General features: G+C 40.6%; 2 protein-coding genes across 4 annotated transcripts in view; one reads left to right on the top strand and one right to left on the bottom strand.

The window, feature by feature from the left end:
* Positions 1 to 309: 309 nt before the first annotated feature.
* On the bottom strand, positions 310 to 4,692 carry eif3k (eukaryotic translation initiation factor 3, subunit K). 3 transcript variants are annotated; one of them, XM_070905640.1, is made up of 8 exons: positions 4,537 to 4,692; positions 3,448 to 3,546; positions 2,832 to 2,952; positions 2,166 to 2,243; positions 1,667 to 1,733; positions 1,436 to 1,513; positions 969 to 1,094; positions 310 to 450 (listed from the first exon to the last, which is right to left on the bottom strand). In XM_070905640.1, exons 1-8 carry the CDS (start codon positions 4,596 to 4,598, stop codon positions 419 to 421), a joined length of 663 nt encoding a protein of 220 aa, XP_070761741.1. In that variant the 5' UTR covers positions 4,599 to 4,692; the 3' UTR covers positions 310 to 418. The 3 variants fall into 3 exon arrangements, with proteins under 3 accessions (XP_070761741.1, XP_070761742.1, XP_070761743.1); XM_070905641.1 differs by having other exon boundaries at positions 2,166 to 2,240; XM_070905642.1 differs by lacking the exon at positions 1,436 to 1,513 and having other exon boundaries at positions 2,166 to 2,240.
* A 4,463-nt stretch (positions 4,693 to 9,155) lies between these two features.
* LOC139285830 (mitogen-activated protein kinase kinase kinase kinase 5-like) overlaps positions 9,156 to 15,270 on the top strand; it is a 29,245-nt gene continuing 23,130 nt past the window's right edge. Inside the window, exon 1 of the mRNA XM_070906495.1 lies at positions 9,156 to 9,300. Coding sequence (XP_070762596.1) covers positions 9,193 to 9,300 — 108 coding nt within the window. The 5' untranslated portion in view covers positions 9,156 to 9,192. The remainder of the gene's footprint in view (positions 9,301 to 15,270) is intronic.

The raw sequence follows: 15,270 nt of genomic DNA, 5'->3' as shown, positions 1-15,270 counted from the left end.
TGCAGAGCATGTGAAACATGGGAAATCACCCGTCCCATCATCTTTTCAACCATCAGGCACTGGACATGCAGGAAAACACTAAACAAAAGCCACCACACGACACCTAACATGACTAAGCGGTGACTTTCAGCCTGGCTGCCAAGTTTTTATTTTGCTTAATAACAGTGTACAGACAACACCCTGATACCACGGGGGTGAACGAGGAAGACTTCTGGGAAGAACTTTTCCACTGCAAGCAGTTAACATTTTCTGACAAAACTTCCTGGAAAAGAGGCACCGGATGAGAAGCATGAAGAACCAAACGCAGACTGTAAATGATAAATTGCCTTTATTGAGAAAAGAGGGATTATGAAAACAAATGGCCTGGTTGAATCCGTCATGACTGATGGGTGTGTAAGTGTGTGTGTGTGTGTTTGCATCACTGGGAGGTTGCCATGATGCTGGATACACCTGTGAAAAGAAAAACAGGAAGAGAGAAAATAGTAAGAACATCAAGCTTTAACTTCACTTCCAGTCACTTGTCAACAGAGAAACCAATAATAACCTTAACATGTGAAATATGAGAGATTCACTCTTCTGTATGAGACTGACTGGATTAAATCCAGGGGAGTGGTATGAGCTCTTAAATCCACTTAAGCTACAAAGACGAGACATGGATTTTGGTATGTCGCTGATGCTTATGTAACTTGATATTAAGCTATCGATATATTTTTTTCAATTAATCAAATAGGCTATAAAATGACAAAGGATATAAGAAAACGCCCATCACAAGTTCTGAGAGCCCAAAGTGACATCTTTGAAAATCTAGATCCAGAGAAAACTATACTGAAATTAAGAAAACTAGGCTTCAAGTATTCCTGAAGACAAGTTCAATCACCCGTTTGACACATACTGTAGTTTTCGTCACCAAATATGATTTAATTCCTAGTGTATTTCCTCATTTGTTTATCAGTTGGAGCGGCACTCACTCTCAAAATCGATCTTCTCCACAATGTTCTTGGGCTTGACGCTCTCCTCCTGGTTGAAGATAAAGATTTGTCCTTCCTCGTTCTCCGTCCAGCCGTACTTATTCATCCAGACCTTCACCTGTGTGTCTGGACAAACAGAGGGAGACAACAGGCTTAAAGATGGACGGTTCAGTTAGGTGCATCACTGCAATAGAGTCCTTTTGTTGGTTTTATTATTAAAATAAAATAGAAATATTTATTTATGAAGCTTTATAGTTAATCAGGTCATCTTTTTCTAAAAGGGGGAATCTGTTGTCTAAGAATGGAGTTTCTATCACTGTTGAGTTATTGTGTTTTCAAGAGTGAATCACACAGTGATGGGACATGGAGGTATTTTATCGTCTAAAGAATGGTTTTGAGAAGTATTAAAGAGTTGCGTCATTGAGCTCTACAGGTCGGTTTTACTAGACTCGGGTCAAAGTTCTTACCCAGCGGGTCTCCCAGCATCTCAGCCAGTAACCGGTGCTCGATGGTCTGGTAGGTGATGCCCACTACATGGCAGATGACTGAAGAGGAAGAGGAATTAAACACACAACGGTCAAGTCTTGATTATATTTATACACAGTCTTATTCATTTAATTTTCATCTTTTCAGTTTGGGTGTGGTTGTTCCCAGTTACAGTTAATGTCCAATGTGGGGAGTCAGCGGATGACACTCACACTTGCGAACGGAGTCCTCGAAACCAGTAATGCCGTCGATGAGCTCTCTGTTCTCCTCAAGACTCGTCTGGCAGGAGGACAAGGAAGAGGACATGATTAAAAGACACCTAGTGAGCAAACACTTTCGCAAGTTTGGAAAAAAAAAGAAAAGAGAAGCAACAGAGCAACAAAAGGACAGAGATGTCGCAATAAGGAGATCAGGAATGTACTGAGCCGGTCAACAGGAAAGGCAATTAATGATGGATTAGTCATCAATATAAGTGGGGATCCACAGAATCAGAATAAGAAATACTTTATTGATCCCCGGGGGGGAAATGATACACTTGAAGTCACAACACCAAGTTTCCCCTTAAGATTCATTCAGATTTACCAGATATCTCAGAGAAACAATCAAGCCTTCTTGAGCACGCTCTTCCTGAGCATTCTTCCTTTTTGTCTATTAAATGTGTGCAGCCAGTGTGTGTGTGTGTGTGTGTGTGTGTGTGTGTGTGTGGCATACCCAGAAGCTCTGGAAGTGGCACGTCTCCAGCAGGTTCCCCAGGTAGAGGATCTGTCTGATGGGGCGCTCCTCTTGCTGCGACACTGTAGTCAAGGAAAGGCCCCCTTATCCAAAGACAGAGCCCCTTCCACCACCACCCCCACCCCCACCCCCCTAAGCCTGAATCTATTTACACACTCTCCTACACGGTGACATTGGTAACAAAGTTACACTTATATACGTTATATCACATGTACTACATATATAATTTCACCAAAAACCTGTCATGACTAAATATAGATACACTTATATACTTGACTCACTGTGGTTACACACTGAAAGCACATAATAAAGACATTTCTATTGTATGTGAACACTTTCTACATTCCTAATAATGTCTCCTAGCAAAGACGAGTCTCACTGTGAATAAATAAAGCTGCACTAAATAAATAAGTACATAAATAAAACACTGGGCATCTTTTCCTGGAGCATGACAGAAAGATCAATCTCTACCAAACACCACCCAAGTTTACCAAGAATGTTAACAGCAGTACAAAACAGTGTGACTTTAAAACCCAACCTTATTGGTGTGTTGTACAGCACACACGGCCAGTGAGACAGTAAAGCTTCCACATATTAGTGAACCAGTCAGACGATGTTAGATAGACAACAGCACCAAAAGGATACGTGAGTTTGGTCGATCATGCACTTGCAGAGAGTGAAGTCGGTGTGTGGCAGGTTGGTCAGAGCCTTCAGCAGAATCTGTGAGGTCACTTGAGTCTGGAAGTAGGCGGGGTTGAACTGGTACCTGCAGAGATAGAGATTCAATGATCAGAGCGGCTTTGTGCTGAACATCACTTGACACACCCTGTGGGGCCATTTCTGTTACTGGTCTGAGGTGGAACATTTGTATCAAAATTGTTAAATGTTCCTATAACTTCGGTTTTTCTATAATTCTAGCTTTTGTCAACAAGAATACAAACCGTACTAGAAACCTACAGAAAAAACTAACAGCAACAGAAAACAGTGGGAAAGCTTGACAATACAGCTAAACACAACCCTTTATTCTTAGTGCCACTAAAACACACTCAAACAAGGTAAAACAACCTACAAAATATTCACTCATTGACAAAAGCACAGAAAATATTTCCCCAGCATGTTGGCTCCTTTGACAGTTAACACAGAGAGACTCCAGATTATTCTCAAAGTGACGAAACAACCTTTCCTGTGTCAGCTAACATTATTCGCCTGCATCTGAATGGTGGCTGGGGTCAGGCTCCCACACACTGATGGTGTAACTTACAGCTTCAGGATAGCCAGATTGGCCTCCAGGTCGTAGGCGTTTTCTTTAGCTTGTGTCTCCACATAGCGCTCCAACGTTGCAAGGTTTTCGGGGTTGTATCTGGGAGGAGACACAAGATAATTTTCTATGAATCAAGCGTAGACAGCTTCAGTGTGTCTGTGACTGTAAAATGTATAAAAATAGTTAAGATTATATATGCGTGAATTATGTCATCTTGATCACTCTAATTAGAGGCACACAACATAACGTAAAGCTGCGTTATCATCAACATTAACACTAGATACAATAATCTGTCTGCATCTTTAAAATATGTCTGCTAGAATTGTCGATCAGTTTGTGAGACAAAGTGCTCAAAGAGACTTTTCCCTAAAGTAATAACTATATTACTATATACCCATTTTATTAAAGGCAGGGTCTCTGGAAAGGTCCCCCAGGTGAGCCTCAACATTGTGACAACAGCTGCAGGCTTGGTGTCATTAATCCTGAGCAGGCAACATCTGTCAACATCTGTGGTATTGAGCTATGTGAAGAGGAAACTGACCCTGAACTAGCTTTCATATTTGAGTTGGTCACTAAAAGAAAACAATATCATATTGTGCAAAAGAAATGTAGCAGCAGTCCCGAGTAACACGTTTTCTTTTATGTCTGTGATAACCAGAATTAGCTTGTTTGAGCTAATGTCAGCTTCAAACACCAGCTTTCAACACAACATTTAACTCTGAATTAATTAATAATCGTCTATTTAGAAGACCATGAGTTTTTAATATGGAATCAATAATATTATGGCAAAAATGCAATAAAATTCTCCTTTTGAAGTTCACTCGAGCAGACCTAGCTTAGCTGACGTTAGCTGCTCCTCCAGATTTCATTTTCTTTGCCAAATTGATTTTCTTCATCAAGTGTTCACACTGACATCAGATGGACCAAAAACAACGCCTATACTTGATGAATCGTGCAGTAAACCTCTGTGAATGGGCTTACAGCCACTGACTTAACTCAGCAAATGTTAGCTTACAACATTAGCAAACAGGCTAAGCTATCGTTAGCTTGCTCGCCAGGTTATCAATTCGTTAAGAGCATCATTCATACCTATCGATTCCTCGCAGGAGTTTACCCACGTTCGCCCTCATCTGCTCGAAAGACGACGACATTTGGTCCAAACTTTTACAGCAAACTTTAAGGTGAAAACCGAATTAAATCCACACGTGGGCCGCAGAGTGGAAAGAACTCCAGGGCGGAGGGAGAAAAGGGTCGGAACGGAAAGGACGAGGCACAGGCGGAACGGAAAGTATACGGACCCACACAATTGAGGGACCGCACAAAATAGTGCTGAGGTTCGCTAACACTAATGCTAGTTCGGTTACTCTCGTCGGTCACGTCGTAGCGGTTGACTTTAGTCTATTTTATAATCAACAGGACCATTTATTGACCATTTCTTTTACTACTTCCTTTTCGATTGCTACAGTTTTGTTATTGTATTTTGAAAGGATGTACCGGAAGTCACCGTATGTTATCATGTCTATGTTAATGCTGATTATACTATTTTAACGTGTTGCAGTTCCATAGTGAGACCACTGGGGCGGTAAACACTCATGATTCCAAATACTTTCTAAATGCCCCCAGTGGCCACAGTGAGGAACTGCAAGCCATTAAATGGTGACCTAATCATCAAAGCATGATATAGCAGACTACCACTTCCGGAAAATAATTCCGTAATAAAAGGACAAAACTGGAATCATGAATGTTTAGTGGGAATAGCATAGATATTAATACTGATTATCTGTATAAATGTTTCTTTTTGTTTTCTTAATGATAAAAAAATAATGTTCACTTCCGATTGTGTCATTTTGGTCCCTGTATTTATCAAGTGTTCACAGGAAATAATTATATTCTATCAAATCTGCATAATAAATCAAAATATATAATGTCTTAACATGATTCTGAATAACCAGATAATATCTAACTGACAGTTTGTTGTATTAAATCATTGTTTAAATCGCACTTCCACTTTTCCTGATAAATTAGATAAATTAGTTTTGAGCAACTGAGTTAAGTTCGGTTAGTTATGTTGTAAATAAACTGAAATATCTCCCTTCAGAGGAGTTATTATTAATGTCAGTGCACTTTTTGAAGGCTATTAAAGCCAACAGTCTCAAGCTGGTGGAGAAGTCATTGATTTAAGAACTGACAGCCTACACAGTGCATTAATAACACCTGGGAAGACTTTCGACTGCCTGGATCAGTGCTGGGACATCAAGCGACCATCATGATGGAGGCAATGTGTGAGACACCGCAAACCACAACAGATGATCTTGGTAAGTTTTCAAAATGATCCTCCCCCTCTGTGCACTGGCCTGTATAACCACAGAAATAAAATCTATCACCTTTTATTTTGTGCTTTGAGCGGTCTGACTTTTGCCCACAGTCAAAGTAATGTCATGACAGCAAACTTCTCTTTCCACTTACCTCCATCCAGGGGGGTCAGAGGGCAGGACCAGATACAGAGGGACCCTGCTGGAACCTGTGAGGGTCCAGTGTCTTGCTCAAGAGCACTTCAGAAGAAAGCTACTTGCTGACACAGGTGGGTGAAACAAAGCCATACACATGAAGGACGGCTGCCTGAAATCCCGACCGTGGACGCAATAAAAATAGTTAAGTGAGTGCAACTGAAACTATGATTATAAACGTAGGACAGCGTAATTCAACGTAACATGATGTAACATGACATTGAGCAACAAAGCATCCTGTGTAGAGCTGAAACAGTTAATATGATTAATCAGTTGGTTTATTGGCAACAAATTAATCGGCAACTATTTTGATAAACGATGAATCATTCAAGCCATTTTTTTTAAGCAGAAGTGACAAGAAATTCACTGGTTCCGGTTTCTCAGAGGTGAATATTTGCTGCTTTTCTTCATCCATTATAATATTCAATTAAATATCTTTGGGTTTTGGACTGTTGATTGGACAAAACAAGCTATTTGCAGACGTCAGCTCCAGCTTTGGGGAAATTTTGATTGTGGTGTTTTTCCACTATTTTCAGACATTTTCGGAATCAAAAAATGAATCAGTAAATCAAGTAAATAATTGGCAGATAAACTGACAATGAAAATAATTGATGGCATGACATAATATAACATGGGTGCTATCCCAGCATGCATTGGGGGCAGGAGCCAGTGTACATGGATATATTAAGAAAAAATGGATAAAGCATTTCAAGATGGCGCCCTGTACATTTTTTATGAAAGTTTCTCACTGGGCGAAAATGTTTTTTTTAGGCTTTTGCATTTTTGGGTCGCAGAGCATGCTCAGTACCATGTATGTTAGAAACCTCCTCATCTTCCAGCTGACATCCTGTTGGCTCCCCACACGCATAAATGATATTTATATTTATAATTTCCAATTTACAGCCACCCTCTCTGTAAAGAGGAAGAGTGTTTTGGGCGTCTCTCTCTGCAGTACAGCGCGTGGCCACAACATCCCCTCACAGGCCTGCACTGTTCCTGGAAGCTCAGTCACCATCTGTCACAGTTTGAGTTGCTCACATTCACACCTAAAGACAATCTGGAGATTCCCGTTCACCTGAGCTGCATGTCAGTGATGTGGGACACAAGCAAACTCCACACGACTGCTTCATACTTCACCCATTCAGCTGTTAAGGGAGTTTGAAGATGGTTTGTGCCCATCCTGCTCCCATGGCTGAGTGGAGGTTCAGGCAGTTATTTGTGGTTGACTGGCCTGTTGTGTGTCTGTCATATGTGGGTGTTTGTGAACCATGAGGCAGAAATGAGACTGTTGGCAGGGTTAGGGTTGGCCTTCAGACAGAGCAGAGGGAAGAGGGAGTGATGAAGGTCAAAAGGTGAAAATGAAGGTGTCATTGTGAGATTTTGTCTTTCTTTTGATTTGTTCTCTTACGTAACCCTTTAATGACAACACATTCAGCTGCTTTATTGTCCTTTGTCTCTTCATAGTGTCAAAGAGGCTGTTTTTAGATCAGTGGGTTGATGGAGTAGAGTACTATACGAGCGTTTGCCTCTGTTTTTGTGTCATAAGATGAGATGAGACTTCGAACATCCTGCAGCAGCAAGTTGCTGCAAAAGTAAAAGAAAAAAAAAACAACCAAAGAAAAAAATACAGGAAGCCATTGAGAAAATATAATCAATGAAGGGAAACTAAAATTGATGTGATATGACCAAAGTTTTTTTGCTTCAACATATTTTTAGCCATACTCACAGCATGTTCGTCTGTCAGTCTGTCGGTCGGTCCACCACTTTGCTCTAAAATATCTCAACAATTGTTTGATGGATTGCCATTAAATGTAATACGGATATACTTGGTCCTCAGGGGATGAATCCCACTTTGTCTCTAGCGTCACCGTGAGGTTCACATTTATGGTTGATGTCTTGACTATTGGATGGATTGCCATTAGATTTGGTTCATACATTCATGTTCTCCTCACGATGAATTGTAATAACTTTGGTGATCCTCTCACTTTTGTTCTATAGCGCCATCATCAGGTAAACATGGTAATGTGTCCAATACTTTGGTTTATGATGGAATAAATAAATTCCCATCAGCCTCAGCTGTACGTGTGTTTAGAGCTAATTAACATATGTTAGCATGCTAATATGCTAAACTAAGATGGTGAACAAGATTAACATTACACCTGTTTAAGGGGTTAGGGTTTTTCTTTGAACATCTGGCCAGAGACAACACAAATAATTATGAAATGTAAGATGCTAGAGATAACTAAGAATGCATTCAGGCCTTTCACATGTCTTACGCCTGTAAGCAAAAATGATTTAAATACAATAAATAAGAAATAAGAAATCAATTTCTGACCAGATCCACAGCTATTGAAGTGATTTTAACTTAACAGTGTATAATGGGTGCCCCTTATTTATCTGCGGGGAAATGCTTCTGAACAGGAAGCTGACAGGGAGTTCCAAGCACGAGTGCAGAGCTGCAACACACACCCACACACGCACACAAACACACACATTTCAGCAAGCATGAAGTTGATACTGAAACTTACACTGAAACCCCCAAACAGCACAACTGCCATTAATCAGCTACAAGTCACACATATGTAGACAACCATACGTTCCCAAAGCATGTGCTCATGTGTACGCGCACACACACACATACACACACACACACACACACACACACACACACAGATCTTTGTATTGCTGTCGTGAGGTTTTTAACCTTTAATCCTAATCTTAATTTAACCCCCCTTTTTGCTCTTTAAAAAGTGACAAACCGGCACTTTTCTCTAAGATCTTTAAATAGTTTTTAAAAAGCACAGAAACACAAGAACACACACACACACACACACACACAGATCTGTAACAGACTGACATAAAAGAAAGCGCTGTAACCTCTCTCTGCCTGTCTCACATGCACACACACCCAACAGGAAACAGAATTGGATTATGCAAATGAGCTGAAAAAAAGTGAAGAGAGGAAGGTGTGAGGGTGTGAGGGAGTGAGGGAGGGAGGGAGGGAGGGAGGGAGGGACAGAAGTAGGGAGGATCGATAGCAGAAACAGAAACAGGAAGGTGTGTGTGTGTGTCAGAGACACAAAGAGACGCAGAGTGTTGTTTCTCAGCCGCTCACTTCTTCTGACGCTTCATCAGCTTTGCTGCCTGTGGATGTAGATGCCACTGAGTGTGTGTGTGTGTGAGAGAGAGTGTGTGTGTGACATGTCTGAGGACGAATAATAAGAACATAAACACCAAAATGGATTTCCAACACCGGACAGCTCTGGATATCTCCACCAGGAACCCTCAGGATGATTTTGAGATCCTGTTGAGAGTCGGAGGAGGAACCTACGGAGAAGTTTACAAGGTCAGAGCCTTTTAGACTCAGTCTGCTGTTGTACTGCTGCTGATCTCTGATCAGTTTCACTTTATATCAGAAAGTGATTTCAGTTTGAAAGAAAGGGGCTTCTTGAAACAGTTCCAGAGAAGAGACTGTGTTTTCTTTTAAAAATCAAATACTAATTTAAATACTAAATTAATTTAAAGTAAATTCAATAGTATGACAGTGATTTCTTCTTCTGCCGACTTTACAAGTTGCTGTTATCTGCGTCCCCTCAGTGTGATAAACACTGTACCGTTAGACATTCATTCTGAACATATGGTGCTGTGCTCACTGGGAAAAAATGTAGGAAATGTGATTGATTTTAGTTTCGTTGGTTGATTTCAATCACAACTTGAGTGAGCCCTGCTGGAGGAAGTGGTTTTACAAGTGTTCGCGTCAATAGCTGATAGCTTTTTTGAGAATTTTACTCCACCTGAAACTACTTCTCTCCTCTTCAAGTGTTGATATCTTATCGTCAGTTGTTCAGATGGGATCTAGCTTGACCCTGATTGGGACTGGACCCTTTGATTCCTCCTCCCGGCCCTCTGTATGTGACTCTAGTTGTATTCTAGTTAATGTTTCCTCTTTTATGTTCATCACATTTTTGTTTGTCAAAGTCTCTCTTGAAAAATAGATCTTCAATTGTAATAGACTTTGAGCTGCTGTGTCTGGATGAGAACTGGCTTCATAACAGTCAGTGAGGTCTGAGGTTGAAACAACACATCATATATCACACAGGCATCAGTCAGTTACACTGTGGCCTGATGTTTAGTTACACAACGATATGATCACTTCTCTGATTCTTAATACAGCAAAACCTTGATCGATTGATTCAACAGAAATATTTGATTTAATACTGGTTTCATGATGTAATGAGTTCCTCATTGCTGATGAAGTGTTAAAATGTTAAAAAAGTTAATATTATATATGACCCACACACTTTCACATGACAGGACCCATTCTCATCTGTGTATAGTGCTCTGTATTGAAGGTAGACTGGGGCCTCTGTCTGTCCATAGTTAGATGATACTGCAGATTAAATGGTCAGTTCACCCGAATTACAAAGGAACATATTGTCATTACTATTAGCGTTATCTGCACCTCTAATCATTTTGGTTTTATCTGCTGAGGTTTTGAGGTATCCACCTCAGAAACTTCTGCCGCCACGCCGCCACGACGGAAGTGAATGGAATTTTGTTTTTAGTGTTCGAAGAGTACAAAAAATATTTGAAACTCCAATACAACTTAACTTTCCAGATACATTTTCTCTGTTCACAGACCTCACTGACAACAGTGTTCATTTTCGTTTTCACAGTTTGCAGCAGAAGATCAATTCAAGAACAACGTATCAAAGGGCAGACTGGTGGGCTCTCAAAGAGCTGATCCCAAATAAGCTTTTATAAACCTGTGTATCACCGGAAATCTGATGTTTCAGATTTAAATCACATTCTCGGGTAGATTTCTACAATACACTTCTTTTGTAGTTTCTTTTGTCTCGTTACTCCACACTCAGTATGTAGATTGTCTGCAAAAAAGAAAATAGCGGTGCCTCCCCTAACTGCACTGCCAAAAAAAACAACAGCTAAACCCGTATTTTACAAATGCGTCGCAGCACCCGCTGCACAGAAAAACGTGTTGAACAGAAATTCAGCTTATGTCATACCGTCAGCAAGGTGTTGATTATAACAGGGCTTCTCAGCCTTTTCTGGCCCATGACCCGTCGTCATGGGAATTTGTTTACGGTACACTTTTGGGGTCTATATTCAAGAGCATAAAGGGAGCTGCATTTGGATTATATTCCGATTGATGATATGTTTTAAACATATTTAATGTTTTGCCAGTTTATCAAACAACTCCACGTGGCTGAGAAACTGTAGAGAAGTCTCCACACACACAAATCTAATCTGGTGTATTATCAGTTAAAGTGTGGAGGGTCAGATGTAAAAAATGAATTGTATCGCTCTTCTACATTTGCCTTTATGTTAATTAAGGACAGTAAACTGAATGTGTAGGTGAACAGTATTCTCAGGATTCTCTGGTACTTTCCTCAGAGTCAGTCGCGCCTGAAACATGATGTGTGGAAAAGTGAAGTAATCATCAGTTTCCCTCCTTTCTACTGGCTGTTTTATTGAAGGTGGATGATTAGACTCTGCTTTCCTCTGCTGACCAGCAGAGATGCGTTCACACAACAGAAGTAAAGTCACAAAAAACAAAACATCTAATGTTAAGACTCACTTATGGGAATCGAAATCTGGGCATTAGTGGTGCAGGATAGAACCGACCTGCCAGCACTGTTTTCATCAAGTGACGTGTTTATTTGACGCTTTCAGTTAACCAAGAGAGCCATCGTCTCCCTGCACCTGCTGCTGAGAAGTGTGTTCGTCTCTAACTTCACTGGCAACATGTAGCGCCAACACAAGCAGTTGACTGTGACACACTGTCGAGGTCAGGGTGGATGGACGGACTCACTTCTCATCTCACACCTTTTCACCTTTCCTCAACCGTAACCAAGCGACAGAAACATGAATATCTTAACCATGCTTTAGGAGTGGATGTAGTAGGAGAAACATAAATAACATCAACACGTCATAATACATACATTTAATCATTGTATTCTGTGTTGTACTGTGTTAAACTAACCAACAGGGATTTAACGCAGCCTCTGTCCACCATATTGGAGGTCTTTACTTCTTTACTAACAGCGGCTGAGAACAGTTGTAAATCACGCTAAGACACGGCTGTTATCGGCACACGGCTTTTAGTCTCACTGGATAACAGGTGGCTCAGGTGTCTGGTTGGTATTTATCAATGATAATATGGTAATGAAAATTGATTTATTCTCTAGACAGTTATTTTGCTTCAGTGCTTGAAATCTGCTGGGATTAACCTGCAGGTATATAAATCTGCTGGGATTAACCTGCAGGTATATAAATCTGCTGGGATTTCAATAACTATCTGGTATAGATTTATAATATTTGATTAAATGTATAACATCAGAGACATACAGCAAGTAAGACTCTTCTCTGGAAGAAACCAGCAGCTGTAGGTCAATATTTTTCTCCTCCGCTGTCCGTCCGTTGATCTCACCATGTGTGGCCTCAACAATTCAACATGGACTGAGCTTGACTTAAAAAAAAATAAGCATGAAAAGTGTTATACTAGCTTTGGGCTTCAGTGGCAGTTTGCAGCACACCGCTGGACTTTTGGACAACTTTTTGGGAATATGAGGCTTTACAGAGTCATCTAATATGCTTATCTCTCCTGTGCTCAAACTGTTCTGCAATGAAATACAGTGAACGGTAAATGTAACTGATGCAAAGCAGGTTAGCTGTAGAGTGGGCACACTTCCTCTAAACAGGTCACCAGAACCGGCTGTTCTGTTTTACAGACACAGAGAGAGATTTGCATAGTTGTCCTTCCTTCACATATGGACACACACACACACACACACACACACACACAAATATGATCAAACCCACACATGCACATGTACGTGCACTCAAGTACATGCTTTTGGCTCCGCGTTGCTACACTCACACTACAGCGGAGGTCAGCCTTGCTAATGCAGCACTTTTGCACTATCAGTAGCGGTGAGAAAGTGGGCCATATATTTGTGTGGGTGTGGGTGTGTGTGTGTGTGTGATAGCCACGATAGAGATTACCTAATTTATACCAAAATGTCTGTTTATAATGGTGCAGCAGGAGGCAGTTTTTAGTCTTTGTAGTTGTAGCAGGAGGGAGGGTCAGAGGAATCAAAATAAACGTACAAAAGCAAACGCCTCCCTCAGAAGGATCAGTAGGAGGAGTGAACACCAACATCAAGACTGTCGGAGAAGGATGTGGCGACTGCACTGGATGAGTCACACTGTGTAGTACAACTGGTTGCATTCTTGTTTTCCTCTGTGTGTCGGTGGATTCTGGTGGCCATCACTGCTCATGATAACTACTCAGGTTTATTTCTGAAAAATGCAAACTGTGCCAAGTTCTGCTTTTCCCAGAAAAGAGCTACTACATTTAGAGTCCAGACCAACAAATGACAAAACGTTCACAAATGAAATATTCATGAATCACTACTGTGTCACATCAACCGGCAACACAGAGTAGCAAATTTAGAGCCGCAATGGATGTTGAAGGCTCAGACAACTCTTTCGCAAGTTTCAAAAAGGTTTGGATTAAAAAAGCAATCGAGAAAATGTACATGAGAAAAGAGAAACAGATGCCATTGGACATATCAAGTAGTTCACGGTTACATTTTTATTTGACGTGTGGAACAAGAGTCAGAGCAGGCACGGTGGCATGCACCCGAACAACATTTCTGCCTGTTGAGGCATCTCACTTCAATCTTCCTTTCTTTAACCGTCCGCCATTGTGCTGGAAATGGTAGCTGGTTTAACGTGTTGGACAACAACACACAGCAGGATGTGCAGTCACCAACAGCTACACATCAAACTAACGTTTTCTGTGTCAAATCAAGTCGAATTCAGTATAAACAGGTTCATCACATCCAGCCAAGCTATTAACAATATGAGCGCACTTACAAAGAGGAGAAGCATTTCTTCTTCCAGAATAAGCCATGTGAATATAAATGAATGCTCTAAATGATAAAATCATCAAGAACACAAATGGAAATAAAACCGTGCGACTTGTGACTGGACAGTACGTCAACACATCACTGATGACAAGTAACACCTGTGTGATCCTCTCACTGTCATGTAGCAGCCACTCCAGCAGCTCTGCGAAGCTGTAATTAGACACAGCGGCGCTTTGAGCTACTGCTGACGCTAGCATAGCAACATGCTCACACATGGTAGGTATACTGTTTACCATGATCACCATCTTCGTTTGGTGTGTTGGTATGCTAATGTACGTGCACGTTGTCAGAGTTCAGTTGAAACAGTGTTTTCAGCGCATCTTCCAGCAGCTGAACTTCCAAAAGTATTTAAAAAAAGGGGGGCTGCAGCACACTGTTTCATTTGCAACCTTAAATAGTGCAAACAGAATTATTGCTGTAGTTATTGCAATTTATTCTGAGGGGAACAGGATTGTCTGAACCAAATTGTTGAGACATTTTACTCAAAACCACAAATGTCAGCCTTGTTGTGGTGCTAGAGGAAGTCAGTAGGATTCATTCTCGGGACCATAAATGTCTAACCCTAACCCTAACCCAAAATTGAATGGAAATCCATCCTATAGTTATTGAGATATTTCAGTCTGGGTCAAAGTCCCTAAAGTGACTTCTCCAAAGATACAGTATTTCTCTAATGGCTCATCAGGAGTTCTTTGTGTTTCTCTGAATGTGTCTTAGCTGATAAACAAACTGCCTTATGTAGTTTCAGAAACAAACACGAAAGCCTCCGTTTATCGTTTAAAAATGTACTTTCTGAGGGTAAATGGACTAACTGTCATATAATTGTATTTATTGCCCTCCACATGCTCTTCAGTCCCTATTCCACCAGTTGCTTTATGTTTTTATTGGTTTGGATAATACAATGAGAGTCAAAGGGTTTGGGCAAACAGGAGCCACCTGAAAGTCACGTTGTTTTATTGTCTCACCTGTCACCGAACATATTCACATTCTCACAGAATCCATGTGTCCTTGCAACATATTCTTTAAGATAAAAAAAAAAATCCATTAAATGTCAAATGTGTAGCGGAAGATGAATCTGACTTCCCCTTATGCACTGCACTCCACTCTCACTTAATATCAACACAACACTCAGCAGATATGATTTGGTGTGCTGGTTTTTACATTAGGAGGTCACTTCCTCTGTGTTTTGATCACAGTCAAGCCATTTTCTGACATCTTGGATCTTTTTGTCAGTTGCACCCTTTTTTTTTTTTCTTACTCTTTTTAAATTTGTTTTGCTCACTAGTTGTTCCACCATCCCATCTACAGGTGTTAAATATAATATGATATATTCTATTAATGTCTGATGTTTCCTTCACAGCCGTTCA

The sequence above is a fragment of the Enoplosus armatus genome, chromosome 5 (genome assembly GCF_043641665.1).
Source record: "Enoplosus armatus isolate fEnoArm2 chromosome 5, fEnoArm2.hap1, whole genome shotgun sequence".
Classification (NCBI taxonomy): domain Eukaryota; kingdom Metazoa; phylum Chordata; class Actinopteri; order Centrarchiformes; family Enoplosidae; genus Enoplosus; species Enoplosus armatus.
This window is presented reverse-complemented; position numbering and strand designations above follow the sequence as displayed.

Bases quoted from the DNA above. Each gene is read 5' to 3' on its own strand.
- eif3k (XM_070905640.1), bottom strand. From the start codon at position 4,598: ATGTCGTCGTCTTTCGAGCAGATGAGGGCGAACGTGGGTAAACTCCTG. The intron at 3,547-4,536 runs GTATGAATGATG...GTCTCCTCCCAG, and splicing joins CTCCTGCGAGGAATCGATAG to ATACAACCCCGAAAACCTTG. The intron at 2,244-2,831 runs GTATCCTTTTGG...ACTACAGTGTCG, and splicing joins GCATGATCGACCAAACTCAC to CAGCAAGAGGAGCGCCCCAT.